At 41.8% G+C, this 22,588-nt stretch overlaps 1 protein-coding gene across 1 annotated transcript; it reads left to right on the top strand.

The window, feature by feature from the left end:
* Window positions 1–775: 775 nt before the first annotated feature.
* Window positions 776–22,454, top strand: LOC139456117 (cytochrome P450 3A24-like). The gene is made up of 14 exons (XM_071237650.1): window positions 776–946; window positions 4,583–4,676; window positions 5,650–5,705; window positions 6,636–6,732; window positions 7,723–7,845; window positions 8,079–8,170; window positions 9,139–9,290; window positions 11,001–11,125; window positions 13,653–13,761; window positions 16,174–16,331; window positions 16,999–17,087; window positions 17,811–17,948; window positions 19,487–19,649; window positions 20,113–22,454. The coding sequence occupies exons 1-14, from the start codon at window positions 789–791 to the stop codon at window positions 20,182–20,184; spliced, it is 1,626 nt and encodes a 541-aa protein (XP_071093751.1). The 5' UTR covers window positions 776–788; the 3' UTR covers window positions 20,185–22,454.
* Window positions 22,455–22,588: the final 134 nt, after the last annotated feature.

The following is a 22,588-nucleotide window of genomic DNA, read 5'->3' as shown; positions in this document are numbered from 1 at the left end:
CCTATGGAAAAGCCGTATGTCGTGTAAACTTTAAATTAAAAAATTATACACTTATGAACGTCAATTTCGCGGTCATGTGACCGACCTATCGTCCAATGGAAAAGCCGTATATCGTGTAAACTTCAAATTAAAAAAATAATTGTTGCACTGATGTGTCTTGCAACAAAAAGAAAACGTCGAGAAAGCAGGGTGTAAAAGTTGAGTGTCGAAGAATATTTTGGCTACTGGAAACTGTCCTGTGAACATCCACACAAGCCGTTTTCACCCGCTGCATTTCTTCGGTAATGATTCTCATGAATATATATACCGTATTCGACGTAATAAGCGCCCCTCACTAATAACCGCCCACGTCGATATTTGCTAATATATTGGCTAGTGAACAATCTCAATAAGCACCCCTTCCGATTGATCAATGTACACTAGACTTATTTATTCGTGTAAAATACGCACTCGTGTGTTACATGCACCCTTAATTATGGGCAATTAAATCCTGGAAAAATATATATGTCGTATATAAACCTTTCAGGCTGTCAGCATAAACCATGAAATTTACGAACTTTGAACTCTGTTTTTTTTCACCAAAATAATATTCCAATAAGAGCCCCCTATTTCTAATTTTGAGAGCGCCCTAGACGCTTATTACGTCGAATACGGTACTGTCATTTTAGGTTCGAACTAGGCCGTTGCCGTTTTGTGTAAAAACTGTGTAGCCTTAATGGGTATTGCCGTTTTTTACTTTTACCGTTCACAGTGTAAACACCGTTGAACAGTTCAAGAAGTAGCAAGCTATGGAGAGGTTGTGGTCAACTGTGGAGAAGTTGTTGTCTCCGGAGACGGCGGGGTTTATAAAAGAGAAGGCAGGAGAAGGGCTTGAGTTAGTTGTTAGACTGTCAACGGATTACAAGCTCGTCCTTGTCGGGGCCGGGGCTGTCGTTGGGTTGTATTGGTGAGTTGTCATCTCATTCGTCTGTTGCATTGTTGAGTCGTATTTTCACCTGTTTTGGAAGCAGATTCTATTTATATAGCCCTGAGTCACCTCAATGCAAACACTGACATGGTGTGATAGTAATTTCACCTCAAATATCAATAAGTCCCATTAGTTGCTGTGTAGGGACTAGAAATGTTATTGCAGAATCTTGCGCAATTTCACTCTCGACCCCTACAGTGTAAAATCTCACTGTCATCAGCTGGGTCGGTAACCTTGATGGCCTATGCCTTGAAACTGTGCGTCAATTGCCCCTTTTATTACCCCACAAATCTATAAAGTCTGTTTGACATTGGTCTCATTTCTAGGTTGACTTAATTCTGCGTCACATATTCTACCCTTGACCCCCAGCCCAGGGTATGACATTCCAAACGTCTCGGGCTGATATGGGGATCTCGGGTTGATAGGAGGATCTCCGGTTGATAGGGAGATCTCGGGTTGATAGGAGGGTCTCCGGTTGACAGAGGGATCTCGGGTTGATAGGAGGGTCTCAGGTTGAGAGGGGGGGTCTTGGGCTGATCTGGGGTCTCGGGTTGATAGGGGGCGGTCTCGTGTTGATAGGGGGGGTCTTGTGTTGATAAGGGGGTCTCGGGTTGAGAGGGGGGTCTTGGGTATATATGGGGGTCTTGGGTTGATAGGGGGGTCTCGGGCTGATTTGGGGGTCTTGTCTTGATAAGGGGGTCTTGGGTTGATGTGAGGTATGATATGAAAACTGGCATATAATAACATTTTTAAAATATACCATGACATCAAATTATAAAATGCATTTGTTTTGCAAGAGAATGCAAAACAGTCTTACCTTGTTTGGAAGACTGCCATGGGAGAGCAAGATGAGTAGACAATGCACTAAGGGACATAACTCCAATTTCTTACCACCCAGGCTAATGTTGATTGTTCAGTTCAAGATGCGGCAACAATGCAGTTTACCGGGCGCAGCCTGACCTCTACCATCCAGTCAGTTAATACCCTATAGTGCTACCGCTGTCTCGCTATACTGTTACCGTGCCTCACGCTCCTGTGACTCTCGCTTCATGGTCCATCATCCGTTTTCGGTCTTAGGGAAACTTACACGTCTTTACGATCCAACACCCGTTTTCGGTCTTTGGGAAACTTACACGTCTTTACGATCCAACACCCATTTTCGGTCTTAGGGAAAATTACATGTCTTTACGATCAAACACCCATTTTGGGTCTTAGGGAAACGTACACGTCTTTATGATCCAACACCCGTTTTCGGTCTTAGGGAAACTTACACGTCTTTACGATCAAACACCGCTTTTCGGCCTTAGGGTTAGCTTGCTTTGGGCAAGGGTTAGCCATAATTTCTTACCTTTTCAAGCGTTAATCCAGTTAAGGCGATTGGTTAGTCATGTTGACATAAACAATGGTGGGTGAGGTTTCAAGAAAAGATTAATGGGAGAGCAGACGGTGACGTGACACGCATGTGCAACTCATTGTTTTCTGATATACGCATGCTTATTAATGGGGTGCTAATGACCTGTTAAACAAGCACTGATTACATGTGAAAGCCCTTGTGGTCCAGTGGTAGAGCGTTGTCTAATTAACGCATTAAGTAGCCAAGACGGTGAGCCGGCGAAACCTGTTCGAGCCCCCACAGCGCTAATTGGATCTGAAAAAGTCCGCCCGGTAAAGTGCACTGCTCCCCAATTGCATTGACAAGCCATATCAGACCGACAAGGGGGACAAGGGGTGTAAAATGGGTCTGGTTATTGCACCCCCTGTGATATGACAGTTTCCATCATGCCTCTATTGCACATTGAAAGTGCCTCCTATAGGTATATTATACAATATCACTTAATATTCTACTGTGGCAGTACCTCAAAACACAACCCGTGAAGATCTGGGTAACTTTTTATTAACATCCTTAAAGAGGCTGTACGTAATGTTGATATCTCATATAAGAAGTAAACAACTAGTGGTCATTGTATATCGTACAGTAAAACACTGCCGGGAGAATAAACAACTCAGGGCTGCACCCTGCAGTGTTTTAGTAAACAGCACCCACTCGTTGTTTATTCTTTAATAACGCTCATTATATACTACTACTACTACAGCTATACCTCAAAACAACCCGTGAAGATCCAGGTTAGAATAGGTCTTCAGCACACCATGCTTGCCGTAGGAGGGGATTATGCTTGTCATTAGAGGCAACAAACTTGGTCAGACTCGCTGACTTGGTTGATGCATGTCATTGTATCCCAATTCCGTAGGTCGATGCTCATGATGTCAACCACTGGATTGTCAGATCCATATTATAAGTGTGGTGTTCAACAAAAAACAAAAGTAAAAACAGGCCACTCACACAGTCCACTCACACAGTCTATTCACTCACACAGTCTATTCACTCACACAGTCTGTTCACTCACACAGTCTATTCACTCACACAGTCTATTCACTCACACAGTCTATTCACTCACACAGCCCACTCACACAGTCAGTTCACTCACACAGTCTATTCACTCACACAGTCTATTCACTCACACAGTCTATTCACTCACACAGCCCACTCACACAGTCTATTCACTCACACAGCCCACTCACACAGTCTATTCACTCACACAGTCTGTTCACTCACACAGTCTATTCACTCACACAGTCTATTCACTCACAGTCTATTCACTCACACAGTCTGTTCACTCACACAGTCTATTCACTCACACAGTCTATTCACTCACACAGTCTATTCACTCACACAGTCTATTCACTCACAGTCTATTCACTCACACAGTCTATTCACTCACACAGTCTATTCACTCACAGTCTATTCACTCACACAGTCTATTCACTCACACAGTCTATTCACTCACACAGTCTATTCACTCACAGTCTATTCACTCACACAGTCTATTCACTCACACAGTCTATTCACTCACACAGTCTATTCACTCACACAGCCCACTCACACAGTCAGTTCACTCACACAGTCTGTTCACTCACACAGTCTATTCACTCACACAGTCTATTCACTCACACAGCCCACTCACACAGTCAGTTCACTCACACAGTCTATTCACTCACACAGTCTATTCACTCACAGAGTCTATTCACTCACACAGTCTATTCACTCACACAGCCCACTCACACAGTCTATTCACTCACACAGTCTGTTCACTCACACAGTCTATTCACTCACACAGTCTATTCACTCACACAGTCTATTCACTCACACAGTCTATTCACTCACACAGTCTATTCACTCACACAGTCTATTCACTCACAGTCTATTCACTCACACAGTCTATTCACTCACACAGTCTATTCACTCACAGTCTATTCACTCACACAGTCTATTCACTCACACAGTCTATTCACTCACACAGTCTGTCCACTCACACAGTCTATTCACTCACAGTCTATTCACTCACACAGTCTATTCACCCACACAGTCTGTTCACTCACACAGTCTATTCACTCACACAGTCTGTTCACTCACTCAGTCTATTCACTCACACAGTCTATTCACTCACACAGTCTGTCCACTCACACAGTCTATTCACTCACACAGTCTGTTCACTCACACAGTCTATTCACTCACACAGTCTATTCACTCACACAGTCTGTTCCCCCGTGTTTCAGGTACACCACCTGGACACATGGATTCTTCAAGAAGTTGGGAATTCCCGGTCCAAAGCCAGGAATATTTGGAGCACTTGGTCAATACAAGAAATATGTGAGTTAAACCATCATCTTTTGATTTCTTGCATTGAAGGTCTGTGAACTTGGGAAAGGCAAGATATTCAGAATTTCTTGTGGGTATTGATAAGACATGTTTCCTGAAACACTGGTGCCAATCTGATAAATCGCATGATATTCGAACTAATAGTGATCAAGTCAAAATTATGAGTTTCAATTAATTTGCCCTTTGTTTTCTCTTAAGTGTATATCAAACTTAAAAAAGAATCCAAGATGTTTACAACATGATGAATCCTAAAAGTCAACAACACAACACACCTGTGAACTCTGAACCTCTCATGGGTCCATCATTTGGAACTGAACTTAAGGGCTCTTGAAGAGTCTTCTATAAAATAATTATGTAATTTTAGATTATCATATATGTAGTGTAGATTTTGTTTGAATAAAAAAACCCACCAATAGTAACATGTCACAGTTAAAAAGACTGTTTCACTTCTGAACGTTAAAAAAACCTTCAACTTAACATTTTCAGTCAGATATACGAACTCACTATTGACACATCCCAAAATATCAAAACAGCATGTCCCCAGGTATCAGTGAGTGAGTGAGTGAGTTGGGTTTAACACCGCTTTTAACATTATTCCCGTCATATCACGGCGTGTCAGCTTAATGTGGGAGGAAAGCCCGAAGTGATGCAGGTGTCAGACGTTTACCACTTCGGTAAAACCCACGAGCACGGGTTTGGTGCTGACAAACCTAGAAACATAATTTGGGCGAACCGGGATTCGAACCCACAATAATAGGTTTCTGGCGTGCCCAAGGGAAGCAACTCTGCACAGCGAATTGCTGCGCCTTAGACGACTGGGCCACCTGTGTCTTGGACCCCAATGACAGCGGTATTTCGAGGAATCACTGTATGTGAATGAAGGTGAGCTTCTGCACCTCGGGTAATGAGGTTCATTTTAAACCAGTCATTGTTTTTATTTTAAAGAATTTGCTTTCCATTTTAGGGGACCATTTCTAAACATGACCAACAGATAATTGAGAAATACGGCAAGGTTGTAGGGTAAGTACTATATTTCAGATATTCAGATAGTTTAAAGATAATGCAACTGAATTTCAATTCAAGAAAGTCCTGCAAATCATAGGTAATAACAAGCTTTCAATGTTATCAACAAAGGGCTCACACATCTAAATTCGCTCAAGTTCAATGAGAGGTCACATTAATATCGTGCATGACAACCCCCTGCTACAAGACATACAAAATTCTCCGTCACACAAAAATAGTCAGTCACCTGATTATACCACATGCGATATGTCGCCATTTGAAAGGCCTGGATCAGTTCTTGTCATTAGGCTGGGGGATGTGGTCGCTGTCAAACATGACGAGCCATGTCATCCCAGAGATGTTATTTGGAGGACATGTCTAGTGAGAGTGCAGGCCACAGCAGACATTGACGTTGTTTGCTGCAAGGACGTTTTGTTCGATTCAGGCTGTATGGGGCCCCGCATTGTCAAAAGGGACACCATGTTGTACAAATTTCTCTGAAAATGATGTTGCTCTGTCAATAACTGTTCTCTGTAAAGTCTGTGAACCCAAATTCCTTGAGGCCTGAGTTGCCTTGCCAATATCTGTCATCTAAGCATATGCCCTAGGGCGTTCCGGAGATGCAATGTGCACAAGTACAGGTCTTCATTGTGCATTGTTACCCTGGGTCTACCTGTTCTTGGCCTGACTGATATCTGCCTGGTCTCTCTATCTATAAGGTTGTATCAGGTTAGTTACAGCAACACAGGAGCAACCCAAAGCACTGGCAATGTGGGCATGGGTGGCTCTTGTCTGTATCACACCCAGGGGAGCTCACGTTGCTCGGGTAAAGTGGTATTTTCTTTTGTCCGTCAGTTTACATCAACATTACTGTGTTTTGACATCACCTCTGAATCCAATTAATCTAAATTAACTGATCTATTATAAATATATTTTTATTTTTTCCAGTCTTTTCCATATGCGCCAACCGATATACCTCATTGCCGACACTGACATAATAAAACAGATCACAGTTAAGGAATTTGCATCGTTCATTAACCGCTCAGTAAGTAATAAATCCCAGTGTGAAACCTCACTTTAATTGGCCCAGGATATAACTGGTCCCCAGGACTGGATTGCTTGGTTTGACCGTTATACAAGTTTGACTCCTTGTAGTGGTTTGACTGCTTGTAGTGGTTTGACTGCTTGTAGTGGTTTGACAGTGCAGGTAACCTTTCCCACCACAAGTGCACAGCAGCAGTCAAATTTAACAAAAATAGAAAACTGAATTCTTTTAAAACTTGCCGCAGATCTTTTAGAATCCAGGAAACAAAAGTTCATGAAAATAGTGAAGTACACAGGTCTGAATACAGCGATCTTGCAGAACTAATTCTTCATGATTGGCACGAGAACAGTCACTCATGAGGTTACAATCACAACAAACAGACACTTTGAAACTTCTGTTTTAGGTTGTTTACTGGATATCAAGGTGTGAAAAGCCATATACAGATTTCCTCAAAATAAGCACTGGAGCACATTCTCAAGTTTATTTTCTCTTTGAATTTATATGATATTCAAATAGCTGAAAATAGAGTGTTTCAATGTACATGTATGATAAAATGGTGCAGCCAATATTTTGGTGTGCAACCTGATTGCTTCACTTGGTTGCTCCTGGAGCAGGTGGTAAAACAGACTGCATGTTTGCTTCTTTCACCTTTATTTTATGTGATTGGAATTAAGTCAGTTTGCCATTTCTCCATTTGCTGACAATCACATTGCCACATCTCCTCTAAAGGCACCATACACATGAAAGGTTGTGTGAATGGTGCCAGCCATGGTGTCTGTAAAGTTCCTCACGGAATTCTGGTCTGACTTGATAAATATCCACCATCCAAAACTAAATGATCTCGCAGACAAGTCATCATTGGCTCAAACTCTTTGTGCAGGTATCTCAAATTCCTGTTGCAGAAAATATTTGAACATCATCGCTGACAGTAAATGTTCTTAAATGGATGTCAGAGCTACAGTGCTGTTGCAATCTTATTTAAACTTTCAGAAAGGCTCCAACTTTCCTCGAGACCCACTGTTTAAGGAGTCACTTGTTTTCTTGGTTGATGATCACTGGAAGTTCATTCGAGGCATCCTGAGTCCCACGTTCACAGCAGGCAGGATGAAGGAGGTAATGTCATGCTCAGGTCATGCTCAGGTCATGTCATGTCCTGATTGTCCTGAGTCCCACGTTCACAAGTACAGCTGACCCTACTTGAATCAAGAGAGAAAAAATATAATTCCCTGATCCTTAATACACCCTCAGCTTCGCCATGTAGCCATCATACTTCAAATTAAGGAACTATACTATGACTGGAATGATTCAGTGGTTATAGGACTGAATGGAGGAATATTTATTGACAGATGATACCGCTGATGCAGACTTGCATGGCTTCTCTAGTGACAAACCTCTGGAAAACTACAGAAGAAGGCACGAAAACAGTCAAAATGAGAGAGTAAGTAAACTTAAAACTCATAAGTTGAGAGTCCCTGTGTAGATTCCGGGGCTGAAGATGTCCCCAGTTCCTCATGCTTGGTGCAAGGGTCCAGTAACATTGTGTCGGGTGGACAGGCTGATTTGTGTCATCATTGCCTGATGGTGTGGATCGTTGCTCATGCTTGGTGCAAGGGTCAGTAACATTGTGTCGGGTGGACAGGCTGATTTGTGTCATCATGACCTAGTAGTGTGGATTGTTGCTCATGCTTGTTGCAAGGGTCCAGTAACATTGTGTCGGATGGACAGGCTGATTTGTGTCATCACTGCCTGATGGTGTGGATTGTTGCTCATGCTTGGTGCAAGGGTCCAGTAACATTGTGTCGGGTGGACAGGCTGATTTGTGTCATCATTGCCTGAAGGTGTGGATTGTTGCACATGCTTTCAGTCTCTGGTTTGCCTGGTCCAGTTATTTACATCATGTTGTAGCTTGAATACTGCTGACTGTGCATTAAACAATCACTCACTCACTTATTCTAAGCAGGAAATGTCCCTTGTCATAGAAGTTGACAAAATAAATGGTGGAGTGGATTGATGTCGTTAGACAATCACCTGTAACTTCAGAATCATTTGTAAGGCCATTTTCACTTTGAGATACTACAGCAACAATCCCATATAATTTTGGGCAGTGGGGTAGCCTAGAGGATAAAGCATCGCTCGTCACACCGCAGACCCGGGTTCGATTCCCCACATGGGTTCAATGTGTGAAGCCCATTTCTGGTGTCCCCCACGGGGATATTGCTGGAATATTGCTAAAAGCAGCATAAAACTGTACTCACTCACTCACCCATATGAAATTGTGAATAAATATTAGAAGAAGTGAATAAAAGCATCCAATTTGAAATTGTGAAGAAAATATATTCAAAGAAGTGAATAGAAACATGTTGACACTGTCCTCAAAGTTTAAAATGTGACATTAATTTGTTCCAGCATATTTGGGCTGTATTCTCTGGATGTCATCGCCTCTACAGCATTCGGCATTGAGGCTGACTGCCAGGCAGACCCTGAAAATGCCTTTATAATCAACGCTCGGAAGATGACAGAAAGAGGACTCAAACTGATTGTTGTTTTTATGGTCTGCTGTAAGTTTCAGAACACAAGAAACATTCACTGTTCTTATATGGAACTTTGCAAATACATCTTTGACTTTGATTTCAGCGTGTATCTTTCCAACTAAAAACTGTTTCCCATTCCTTCATGGAACTTTAAACACACATCAAACAAACTTATGCTGTTTAGGAATATTTTTATTTAGCAGCCTCATGTAAATGTTGATGCTTTGGGGTTTTGCCTGAATTTGACCACCTCCAGTGCTATGCTTTGTCTTGGTAACCACAGGGTGATTGGTCATCTCATGTCACATCAGGGAAATCTCTAATAATATCCCTTGGAAATATTTGTGACAAATTGATATGTCACGTCAAAGGTCCGGACCAAAAATGTTTGTTTTCCGGAGAGAAGGATTAGCTGAAAGTCAATAACACTTAGTCCCAGCATTCCTTTGGGTCGAGATGCGGAAAGGTTGTTAGTGACCTACATTTTAAGTCAAGGTCACATTGAAGGCCAATCGTAAAGTATAGTTTACCGAGATGCTGATTTTTGCTGATATTTTAAATCTTATACATGTAGTTTTTATGTGATTTGAAAACAAATTCGAGATGCGCAGTATTACCAGTATACCACGATATGGAATAATAATGAACATGTATCACAATACATTTGAATAATACCGGTATATTGGGTTTGCGACTTAATGTGAATTGAAATTCTGAAATTCTGAAATTAGATTCACTGATTTCAGTGATCGGAAACAAGCGAAACTTGGTGAGCAGCTACCTGTACATCATGTTTGACGGGGGAGGTCCAATGTCGGACTTAAGAAAGAAAACATGATCAGAAAATCAATTATTATATATTTTTTGTCATTTGGGTTATTTCTTTTCAAGTTCATACCAAGTTACACACACATGCAGTATATTGTGGTACATATTGCAACACATGATTCTATATTGCAACACATGATTCTATATTGCTGTACAAAATGCTGGCAAATACCCTTCACTGGACATCACTAATACAGATGTATGACAAGTGATGAAAGGTCACGGTGACCGACCTTCAATAAGGAGCCATATTTTCGTTGTTACATTGAATTCCTCCTCGGGACATTTGATTTTGTTCTTGGTTAGCACTTTGAAATGTTCTTGAAGTACTTGTCACAGATGTTGAAGGTCAAATTCACTCTCAAGTTCATATGCTAAAATAAATAATGTGTTTGAGATAACTCAAGAACTGGTCATTGTTGGTACTTATGATCCTTAGGCTTGGGCCAAAAGTAGTTAGGTTTGAGTGACCTTCATTGAAGGTCAAGGTCACTGGAATGATCATTCTGAATTAAGTTCTGTGTCTTTGTGTACAGATCCAAAACATGTGTTTGCATGACAAAGTTTGTATGAGTGTATGCCCATGGTTTCAAATAGAAATAATTGAGCATGTGATTGTTTGAAATCGGGAACATGTTTTCCTTACCCGGAAGTAATACTTGTTTCTGGGGCAAATATTTTTAGGTGTTCAGGATAAGGTGGAGATAGGGCTGCTTCCTGTTATGACAGGACAAGTTTTAACCAGAAATTGAATAAATTCTGGCTAAAACTGTCAACAGTGATCCCTTGATAACCCTGGGTTCATCTTTGACAGAATAAATCCACTGGTCAGTCACTTCTGTAAAAGCAACAGATGCTGTGCTTCCATCAACACCCTGTCGCTGTTGTAGGAAAACTTTCTTGTTGCAGCTTTGTTTCCCTTCATGACCAAATTGTTGGAAGCTGTTGGTTTCAAGATGATTGATGCTGGTTGTCGAAAATTCTTCACCAAGGCTGTGCTCCAGACCATATCAGACAGAAGAGAACTTAACATTGTGAGTACTACTTTCATAACGCACAGAATCCTCAAACAATAAACTGATTTGTAAAAACTTGTTAAAGATAAGTTTACCATGACACATAAGAATGCTGGATTCTGATTGGTCAAAGTAGGATCAAAATCAGGTATTTAATTCCATTAGATACCTCTAAAGTAACAAACCCTTTCACACTAAACCTTGCAGATGAATCTGTAAATCGTGAAATTAATACATCAAGCCCAAACTGCGACTTGATATGAATACGACACTGCCGCTTCTCTCACCTACTTACTTTAGAGGCATGAAACAATAGGCAGCCTACATATAGATGCATGAAACAATCGATAGCCTACATATAGATGCATGAAACAATGGGTAGCCTACATATAGATGCATGAAACAATGGATAGCCTACATATAGATGCATGAAACAATGGATAGCCTACATATAGATGCTTGAAACGATGGATAGCCTACTTATAGATGCATGAAACAATGGGTAGCCTACATATAGATGCATGAAACAATGGATAGCCTACATATAGATGCATGAAACAATGGATAGCCTACATATAGATGCTTGAAACGATGGATAGCCTACATATAGATGCATGAAACAATGGATAGCCTACATATAGATGCATGAAACCCACAAAAAAAAGAGAATATTATGCGCAGAAAGAATTACACCCACCGTACCCCTTCACCGAAATCCGGTAAACGAACGGGTGATGAGAAACTTGGTCAGTACAAATTTGAAATTTGAGATAAAAAATCACCAGACATGTTGATTTACAGATTAAAATGTATTTTTTCTTCTACTAGGCATTGTTTTACATCCAGGGATTAAAATACACAGCTATACACACGTTTTCTTGGAATCTACCGGTGATTCGGTCAAGACACACCCAATTAATCATATAACTTTACAGGATTTTAATGCAAGGATCGGCAAAAATTGTTTCTGAAACTATTTCTTTATCAGGAATAATATATTCCAATATCTTCTTATTCTAGTTGCAGCTTTTACTAATTATATTTAAAATAATTATAACCCTAAGCGAAGCAGCTGATCGCTATTGCCCGTTATTATTTTTCACATGGAACCAGTTTGACCAGTCACCGTCCAGGCTCCCCCGCGCAAGTGATCGCGAGAATGACGTGTTGACATAGAATTGTCAAACTGTTACAAATGTGAATTTTAACGAGTCAAAGTATGGCATTTATGATATATGAATCCATTCTCTGTCAACTAAAGTTTGTTTCAAGGAGTCAATAGTGGTAATCTGACCGCGGTTGCTGTTACGAACGGTGAGTTGTGAGATCTTCACATACAATTTCACCAAAATTGATTAAAGCAATATTAAAAGGAATTTTTAATAAGATTTATGAAATAAGTTACAAACATGAGTCCAGATATACATAGAACACTTTTTATAGCCAGACAGTGTAATTACATGATTAATTAGCATACTTCAGTATGGATTTGTTGACATGGTATTTCCGGTGTTACGTGCTCACTGTAATGTCTTTCCGTTGGGGGAAAAAAACATCAAAATGCACTATAGTCAAGAAAATACAGTACTCACTCACTCTCAACTATATCGCTCTCTGCTCCATATCACTCACTCACTCACTCTCAACCATATCACTCATCTCCTACATATCACTCACTCACTCACTCTCAACCATATCACTCATCTCCTACATAACACTCACTCACTCTCAACCATATCACTCATCTCCTACATAACACTCACTCACTCACTCTCAACCATATCACTCATCTCCTACATAAAGCTCACTCACTCACTCTCAACCATATCACTCATCTCCTACATAACACTCACTCACTCACTCACTCACTCTCCACCATATCGCTCTCTCCTCCATATCACTCACTCACTCACTCTCCACCATATCGCTCTCTCCTCCATATCACTCACTCACTCACTCCACCATATCGCTCTCTCCTCCATATCACTCACTCACTCACTCGCTCACTCTCCACCATATCGCTCTCTCCTCCATATCACTCACTCACTCGCTCACTCTCCACCATATCGCTCTCTCCTCCATATCACTCACTCACTCGCTCACTCTCCACCATATCGCTCTCTCCTCCATATCACTCACTCACTGACTCACTCGCTCACTCTCCACCATATTGATCTCTCCTCCATATCACTCACTCACTCGCTCACTCTCCACCATATCGCTCTCTCCTCCATATCACTCACTCACTGACTCACTCGCTCACTCTCCACCATATCGCTCTCTCCTCCATATCACTCACTCGCTCACTCTCCACCATATCGCTCTCTCCTCCATATCACTCACTGACTCACTCGCTCACTCTCCACCATATCACTCTCTCCTCCATATCACTCACTCACTGACTCACTGACTCACTCGCTCACTCTCCACCATATCGCTCTCTCCTCCATATCACTCACTCACTTACTCTCCACCATATCGCTCTCTCCTCCATATCACTCACTCACTCACTCACTCACTCACTCACTCACTCACTGTCTACCAGAGCCGGAGAGACTTCCTGCAGCTCATGCTTAACTCCCATAAGCTGGAGGTGAAACAGGAGGAGAAAGACTCCGATTCCTACGTGGAGATGGACAAGTCATTGAGAAGAGGTGAGCTGTGCAGAGGAGATATAAGGAGGAGTTTCAAATGTTTGTTTGTTGTTTAACACCTCAATCAGCAATATTCCAGCTTTATGATGGCGGTCTGTAAATAATCGAGTCTGGACAAGACAATCCAGTGATTGATGTCATAAGCATCGATCCTTGCAACTGGGATACAATGACATGCATCAACCAAGTCAGCGAGTCTGACCACCCAATCAAGTCTGTCCAAGGTGAATAGGTAGTGAAGATTTTCAGATGTCTGTCCCAGGTAAATAGATAGTGTAGACTTTCAGATGTCTGTCCTAGGTGAATAGATAGTGTAGACTTTCAGATGTCTGTCCTAGGTAAATAGGTAGTGTAGACTTTCAGATGTCTATCCCAGGTGTATAGATAGTGTAGACTTTCAGGTGTCTGTCCAAGGTGAATAGGTAGTGTAGACTTTCAGATGTCTGTCCCAGGTGTATAGATAGTGTAGACTTTCAGATGTCTGTCCAAGGTGAATAGGTAGTGTAGACTTTCAGATGTCTGTCCAAGGTGAATAGATAGTGGAGACATCTTTATGGCATCTGTCTCAGACCTGGATAATTGTGTGTCCCTGCACCCTGTCAGTGTGGACTGTCTCAGACCTGGATGATTGTGTGTCCCTGCACCCTGTCAGCGTGGACTGTCTCAGACCTGGATGATTGTGTCTCCCTACACCCTGTCAGTGTGGACTGTCTCAGACCTGGATGATTGTGTGTCACTGCACCCTGTCAGCATGGACTGTCTCAGACCTGGATGATTGTGTGTCACTGCACCCTGTCAGCATGGACTGTCTCAGACCTGGATGATTGTGTGTCACTGCACCCTGTCAGCATGGACTGTCTCAGACCTGGATGATTGTGTGTCCCTGCACCCTGTCAGCATGGACTGTCTCAGACCTGGATGATTGTGTGTCACTGCACCCTGTCAGCATGGACTGTCTCAGACCTGGATGATTGTGTGTCACTGCACCCTGTCAGCATGGACTGTCTCAGACCTTGATGATTGTGTGTCACAGCACCCTGTCAGCATGGACTGTCTCAGACATGGATGATTGTGTGTCCCTTCACCCTGTCAGTGTGGACTGTCTAAGACCTGGATGATTGTGTGTCCCTTCACCCTGTCAGTGTGGACTGTCTCAGACCTGGATAATTGTGTGTCCCTGCACCCTGTCAGTGTGGATTGTCTCAGACCTGGATGATTGTGTGTCACTGCACCCTGTCAGCATGGACTGTCTCAGACCTGGATGATTGTGTGTCACTGCACCCTGTCAGCATGGACTGTCTCAGACCTGGATGATTGTGTGTCCCTGCACCCTGTCAATGTGGATTGTCTCAGACCTGGATGATTGTGTGTCACTGCACCCTGTCAGCATGGACTGTCTCAGACCTGGATGATTGTGTGTCACTGCACCCTGTCAGCATGGACTGTCTCAGACCTGGATGAATGTGTGTCACTGCACCCTGTCAGTGTGGATTGTCTCAGACCTGGATGATTGTGTGTCATTGCACCCTGTCAGCATGGACTGTCTCAGACCTGGATGATTGTGTGTCACTGCACCCTGTCAGCATGGACTGTCTCAGACCTGGATGATTGTGTGTCACTGCACCCTGTCAGTGAGGACTGTCTCAGACCTGGATGATTGTGTGTCCCTGCACCCGGTCAGCAAGGACTGTCTGAGACCTGGATGATTGTGTGTCACTGCACCCTGTCAGTGTGGACTGTCTAAGACCTGGATGATTGTGTGTCCCTGCACCCTGTCAGTGTGGACTGTCTCAGACCTGGATGATTGTGTGTCACTGCACCCTGTCAGCATGGACTGTCTCAGACCTGGATGATTGTGTGTCACTGCACCCTGTCAGTGTGGACTGTGTCAGACCTGGATGATTGTGTGTCACTGCACCCTGTCAGTGTGGATTGTCTCAGACATGGATGATTGTGTGTCCCTTCACCCTGTCAGTGTGGACTGTCTAAGACCTGGATGATTGTGTGTCACTGCACCCTGTCAGCATGGACTGTCTCAGACATGGATGATTGTGTGTCACTGCACCCTGTCAGTGTGGATTGTCTCAGACCTGGATGATTGTGTGTCACTGCACCCTGTCAGCGTGGACTGTCTCAGACATGGATGATTGTGTGTCCCTGCACCCTGTCAGTATGGACTGTCTCAGACCTGGATGATTGTGTGTCACTGCACCCTGTCAGCGTGGACTGTCTCTCATGCAGTCAGCAGTTTCTTTGCCAGACCCGGTCTGAATTATTTACACGCTGTCATGATGAAGATTGCAAATGGCTTCCTGTGGCATTAAACAGATTCACACAATCACTCTATTACATAATAATGAACTACAAAATGTACAACAAAATGTAGCATGATATTTTTACTTTTTCCCAAAGGCATGACAAACGATGAGATTCTGGGCAATGCTGTCCTGTTTCTTACTGCTGGATATGAAACTACAAACCTGACTTTGGCGTATTTCGCCTACAACCTAGCAACCAACCAGGACTGCCAGGACAAACTGATAGAGGAGATTGACCGCGTTCTCAATGGGGTAAGTAACAGTTTCGTTTAATTTCACATTATGTTGATGGTAATGACTATTATGTGTTCAGAACCAGAGATGTTTTTATTCAAATTCACAGGGACCATTTCATCAAATTTTTGAGCTGATATTTGTAAGTCATGCCTGAAGCCCTGGTGGGGCCTGATAGTGAGATCCTTTTTTGTTGTGTAGTCATCATTGTAATTTTGTAGCTAGTTATTTTGTTTTAAAGTCTTATTCCTGTGAACCACAAGGCAAAGAAAGCTGAAACTTTGTTCAAAAGGCCGTCATAATCAGCCTTCTGCTCAGGTGGAGCAGACGATGGTGCTAAACTACTTCTCTCTTTTGGGTTCACATGACTGAGATATGCCTTGACATGACTGAAACTTTTACATTTTCCACTTTTTTCTCTGGAACTGCTAGGTCGATGAAGCATGAACGATCCCAGCTGCACTGTCTCTAATTTGATCTCAAGATCCTAATTTGAAATGTTATCTTTGGAAATTATTCATCCTTTTCTGCATTTATCACTGCAAGTATGCAGAGTAACATATAGTATTTTGGGGAGGCATTTTTTGCATGAAAGCGCCGTTTAATGTTCTCACAGAATTTGGATGCGATCTTATACATGGCTTCCAAGTGCATTTTTTAAAGTTACTTTGATCCCATTTTGCAGCAGCCCCCAGATTACGAGAGCATGTCAAAGTTGGAATACCTGGACGGTGCCTACCTGGAAACTCTGCGACTCTTCCCACCAGCTATAAGGTAGTCATCGGTACACGCACGCACGCACGCATGCATCAGATTGTCTGGTCAAAACTTGATTATTAACAGACCACCGTAAAAAATGCTAGAATATTACTGAGTGCGCTGTTAAACAACAAACAACTAACAAATACACAGTTGCCAGTGACACCGAACTTCAGATGTTTACAAGTTAGCTTGGCCCCACAATACACTTGTGCACTGTTTCGACTCACGTGATTAAACTGAAGTAAATTGTTATAAAAATCTAAATCTAAATCCTTCTTATTGCTGCATGAAATATCCTGTCTTATGTTCCCTGCAATGGAAATAACATTTTTCCCGACTTCAGAACACTCAGTCTTTCACAAAGAAGTAATTAATAAATGCTTCTGTTATCTTACTCCACACACTCGACACTTCTCGAATATCCGGGGCAGCAGGGTAGCCAAGTGGTTAAAGTGTTCGCTCTTCATGCTGAAGACCCAGGTTCGATTCCCCTCATGGGTACAATGTGTGAAGCCCATTACTGGTGAGCTCCGCCGTGATATTGCTGGAATATTGCTAAAAGTGGTGTAAGACCATACGCACTCACTCTTCAATTTCAAGAGTAGCAGAACAGGATGTCATGATAAGGTGTGATTCGAGTCTGATTAGGGTTGAAACTGTTAATATGAGGATTGATGATATGAGGATCTCAAGATATGTTTCAAATATCTTATCATACATGCTTGGCTATTCTAGGATGTCCAGACTAACAGAAGAGGATATCACGATTAACGGTGTCCTCTTCAAGAAAGGAGTTGAAGTGCACATTCCTGTTGGTGCCATACATAAAGATCCTGAAAATTGGCCTGATCCAGAGACTTACAACCCAGAGAGGTAAAATAATTCATCGTGTTCATCTCAGTTGGCAGTGGTCAAACATTCAATAACTCCTTTTGAAGAGTTGTGAGGTTTGCCTTGTTTTCATTATGAGTCTAGATATATTATTATTATTTACAGATTAAAATGAAAAATGCAGCAAAGAGGGTTTAGGTGATCCTGGCACAGTCAGTCTGGTTAGGCTCATCATAAGCTCAGGGCCCTTTCCCCCTCTACAGGCAGCACATACAGCTAATGGGACTTCTCCCAGGAAATGCTGCCAAGTCAAACCCACCCAGAATGTTTCGGAGAATGTGAAGACTCCCCAACACTCCCCAACACTGCAGCCTTCAGAAGAGTGCCAGAAGGGCTATATTCCTGGTAGCAAACCCGGGTACTCTCCCAATGTCAGTCAACAGATTGGGAGGTACCAAACCTAAGGCATCGAGACCAATGGGGAGACAGACAACTTGGTACTTGGGACGCAAGCGAAGCATTTCGAAAGAGAGGTCCACATTTTGGCCATGTTTTTCCTGATTCTTGTCAATCACAGTAGTGTCAAAAGGGACAGAAAATTCAATGGCATAAAAGATTTAATTGGATTTATCAAAAAGGTCAAGATCAGGTTTGTTGGCCTGGATACGTCTGAGAATGTAAACAGGCCTATTCCAAAGAATTTTGTATGGATCATTTTCCATGATGCCCTCTACATATTCCGGGTCATACCATGGGTGGACCTCTGTGTCAAAACCACAAGCATTGCGAAGATGGTAATAAAATGATCAAGCCACTTCATCATGTCGCTTAAGATACTGTGTTTGGGCCAAAGCTGGGCATCCACTGATAATGTGTTGGATTGTCTCATTAAATCCATTGCATAATCTACAGACCCGTAAAGATTCCGGGGTAGAGTAGGTCTTCAGCAACCCATGCTTGCAGTAAAAGGTGACTATGCTTGTCGTAAAAGGCGACTAACAGGATCGGGTGGTCAGGCTTGCTTACTTGGTTGATGCATGTCATCGATCCCAATTGTGTGGATCGATGCTCATGATATTAATCACCGGATTGTCTGGTCCAGACTAGATTATTTACAGACCGCCATCATATAGCTGGAATATTGCTGAATGCGGCGTTAAACAACAAACCAACCAACCAAAAAAGCATAATCTACATTTCATATTTACATTTTGATGCAAAATGACACATTGACGGTTTCAAGTGGGAAGTGACTGGTCCTGAGCAGCAAACAGAAAGCCTTCTGTTTCACTTTTCAGGCTAGCTGACTTCTTCCAAGCGAAGGACTCTGCAGGGTTGCTGATCTTCACAACACACTGCATATTAACTCGATGCAGTGGTCGTTCATATAGCCTCTCCTTGAAAAACTGAGTCTTGGCCGGCTTGATATGGGACCTCACTAGGCTAACACTCATTTCTGTAAGATCCAGCAGTACAGAACCATCAACAAAATCAACACTGACATTGAGATTATGTCCCACATCCTTGGATTTGTTATTATTGTTGTTGTTGTTGTTGTTATTAATTTTATTCCTACATAGGTTTCGTCCAGAGAATCGCCCGGAGAATTACAACTATGTGTTCCTGCCGTTTGGAGCTGGTCCTCGGAACTGCATCGGGATGAGGCTTGCTCATATGACAGTCAAGATGGCCATTGCAGGAATTCTCCAGAAGTACCGCTTTGTCCCCGGTCCGGAAACAAAGGTAGCAGTCTCCTTGACTCCAGATTTGAATTAATCTTTACATTTATACTGACTGACAGAACAAATGTTGGAAATTCTGTGACTGAGTCATACCATAGATTTGTGGTTATGTAGACAAAGAGTCCAACCTTGGAGCAGAATGTTTTGGTTTGAATCTCATCACGAGACTCGTACAGTTTATGGCCTCTATATTGACACCCATCTTGGGGCTGAGCATGTTCATAATGGACCAGTCACATAGATGTTGAGGGAATAGGGCGTGGATTCATCTGAAAGGTGACATCCTTACCTTGTCAGCCTGCTTCAGTCATGTGGACAAGACATCCATTATGTGTTCAGTCCTACCATAGGACTGCTACACTGATGTAGCTGGAATATTGCTGACCCACTTCTTGTATGGCAGTGGATGAAGAGAAAACTGCTGACAGGGTTGTTATTCTAGTGATTTTCTTTCTTTCATACAGATACCTCCAGAGACAAATGCCTTTGAACCAAAGCCATTGGATGGAATGATGCTGAGAATTGAGAAAAGATAAAAGATAAAAGGGGAAGTCATGAAAGGGAGATCACTCTGATATACATGCAAGAGAACAAACTCTTCCATTTTAATCCAATAGGGACATCACTGTTTTCTTCTTCAAAGGGAGATCACTCTGATTTTTTTCATGAAAGGGAGCAAACTCTAATTCATTGAGTAAGAGGCTTTTCTTACATTGATTCATTCATCAAAGGGAGGTTACTCTGATTCATTTGTAAGAGGGAGGTATTTTGATTCATACATCAGCTGATTCTTAAGTGACATGAGCGTCCTTCTGTCATGGTCATGAAAGTTAATTTTATATTGCACAGTTTAAGTCAAATTGGTATATGTTAATATGAGGCTACTGAAGTAAAAATGTAAATACCATGGACTTTTGAGCCATGTCATTCCCAGCTTAGTCAACCCTGCCTTCATTAATACTGCAGCTTCTAAAATGCCCCTAAAATAGTTGGCAAATGTTTGAAGGTTTGTGAAATTATTTACACTGCCAATACGATGTACAAATGTTAAGGGACCCATGAAGATTCCGGGGTAGAATAGGTCTTCAGCAACCCTTGCTTGCCGTAAAAGGTGACTATGCTTGTTGTAAAAGGCGACTTACGAGATCGGGTGGTGAGACTTGCTGACTTGGTTGATGCAGGTCATCGATCCCAGTTACGTGGATCGATGCTCATGATATTAATGACTGGATTGTCTGGTCCAGACTTGATTATTTACAGACCGCCATCATATAGCTGGAATATTGCTGATTGCGGTGTTAAACTACAAACCAACAGCAACAACAAATGTTAAGGATCATGGGAAATATTGCACTATGCATTGTGTTATGCCAAAATACTGTTCAAGCATTAATATTATTTACAGATTAAAATACAAAATGCAGCAAAGAGGTTTAGGTGATGCAGCCTGAGTCATGCTGGTTAGGCTCATCATCAGCTCGGGGCCCTGGCCCCCTCTACATGCAACCCAGACAGTGAATGGGACTTCTCCCAGGAAGTGCCTCCTAGTCAAACCCACATTATTATTATAACAACTATATTCTTGTAACAAGATCTTACAATTCCTATGCAACATGACACAGTTCAATCACAGATAATGCTTCCTATCAAATTGTGCCGAGCCATCTGATGGTGCTTCACATATTCACTCATAAATCTGAAGCCTTGTTTTATTTATATCGAATTTTGTTTTCTTGACTTTTATTTGATTAAAGTAGACTTGTCTGCATTCAATCATAATATATTTTGTGAAGGGGATCCATGTGATTTGAAACTTCATAACCTGTTTCAGGAATTGCCAGTTATTATAGGATATCAAATTTATAATGTGGCTACTTTATGCCAGATGACGACTTGTACTCCCTACTACTGGTACTACTTCCACTATGAAGAGGTCCCGAGATTGTCTTGCTTGTTTGTGTGTCATCGTGTTCCACAGACTTGAGTTGTTGCCCATACTTTCACTCACTTGTTTACCTGTCCAGGCTGCAGTGATGGAGATGATGTAGAGCTAGTCCTCCAGACTTCGCCACCAGCCAGAAATATTATAATTTTATCATTGTTTTGATTATTTGTAGGGATGGTTGGGTAGCCTTGTGGTTAAAGTGTTTGCTCGTCACCCCGAAGACCCAGGTTCGATTCCCGACATGGGTACAATGTGTGAAGCCCATTTCTGGTGTCCCCCGCCGTGATATTGCTGGAATATTGCTAAAAGCGGTGTGAAACCATAATCACTCACTCACTCGATTATTTGTTTCGTTTATGTTTGTTGTAATCAATATTCAACTTTTGTTGATAAACTAGTATTTGAGGATGAGGGTTAGATTCTCTATATAAACCATTAGTTTGCCTTTACAAATATACAAATGCATGAGTATTTACAACCTTTAGACTCCCTGGTTGGAACATGTCCTATTCAACTTTTGATAGGGACAATGACATACGTCTAGGATTTTATCCAAAAAATAGTGTCATTATTGTCCACAATAATTCAACAGAAAATAATTATGCTTCACACAGTTGAAAAAAAAAATTTGCCTGCCACAAAAATTACATTCGTGCATTGTGTTTTTCTATAGAACGAATTCGGGCTCATAGTTATAAATATAAAATATCTGGTTTTGTAGCAGTTGCTTAAAAAATATTTAATCACCATTCAAAATCCCAAGTCCTCCTCCGACCACCCTGTATATTGATGTTTGTCATTGTCTGACTATGTCTTTGATGCAGCTTTTCTAATATTACAGCAATACATATAATAATTTTATCATTGTCTTGATTATTTGTTTCGTTTACATTTGTTGTTAAAATCCACACTCATCAATATTCAAGCTATGACGTTGGGCGTTTGTTTTATTATATTGCCATTATTCTTTTGGCATTTTACATTTTTTTGCCTCA

Source organism: Haliotis cracherodii, unplaced genomic scaffold (genome assembly GCF_022045235.1).
Source record: "Haliotis cracherodii isolate W230 unplaced genomic scaffold, xgHalCrac1.p SCAF_11, whole genome shotgun sequence".
NCBI lineage: Eukaryota > Metazoa > Mollusca > Gastropoda > Lepetellida > Haliotidae > Haliotis > Haliotis cracherodii.
The sequence above is the reverse complement of the archived record's forward strand: the minus strand, read 5'-3'. Positions and strand labels throughout refer to the sequence as shown.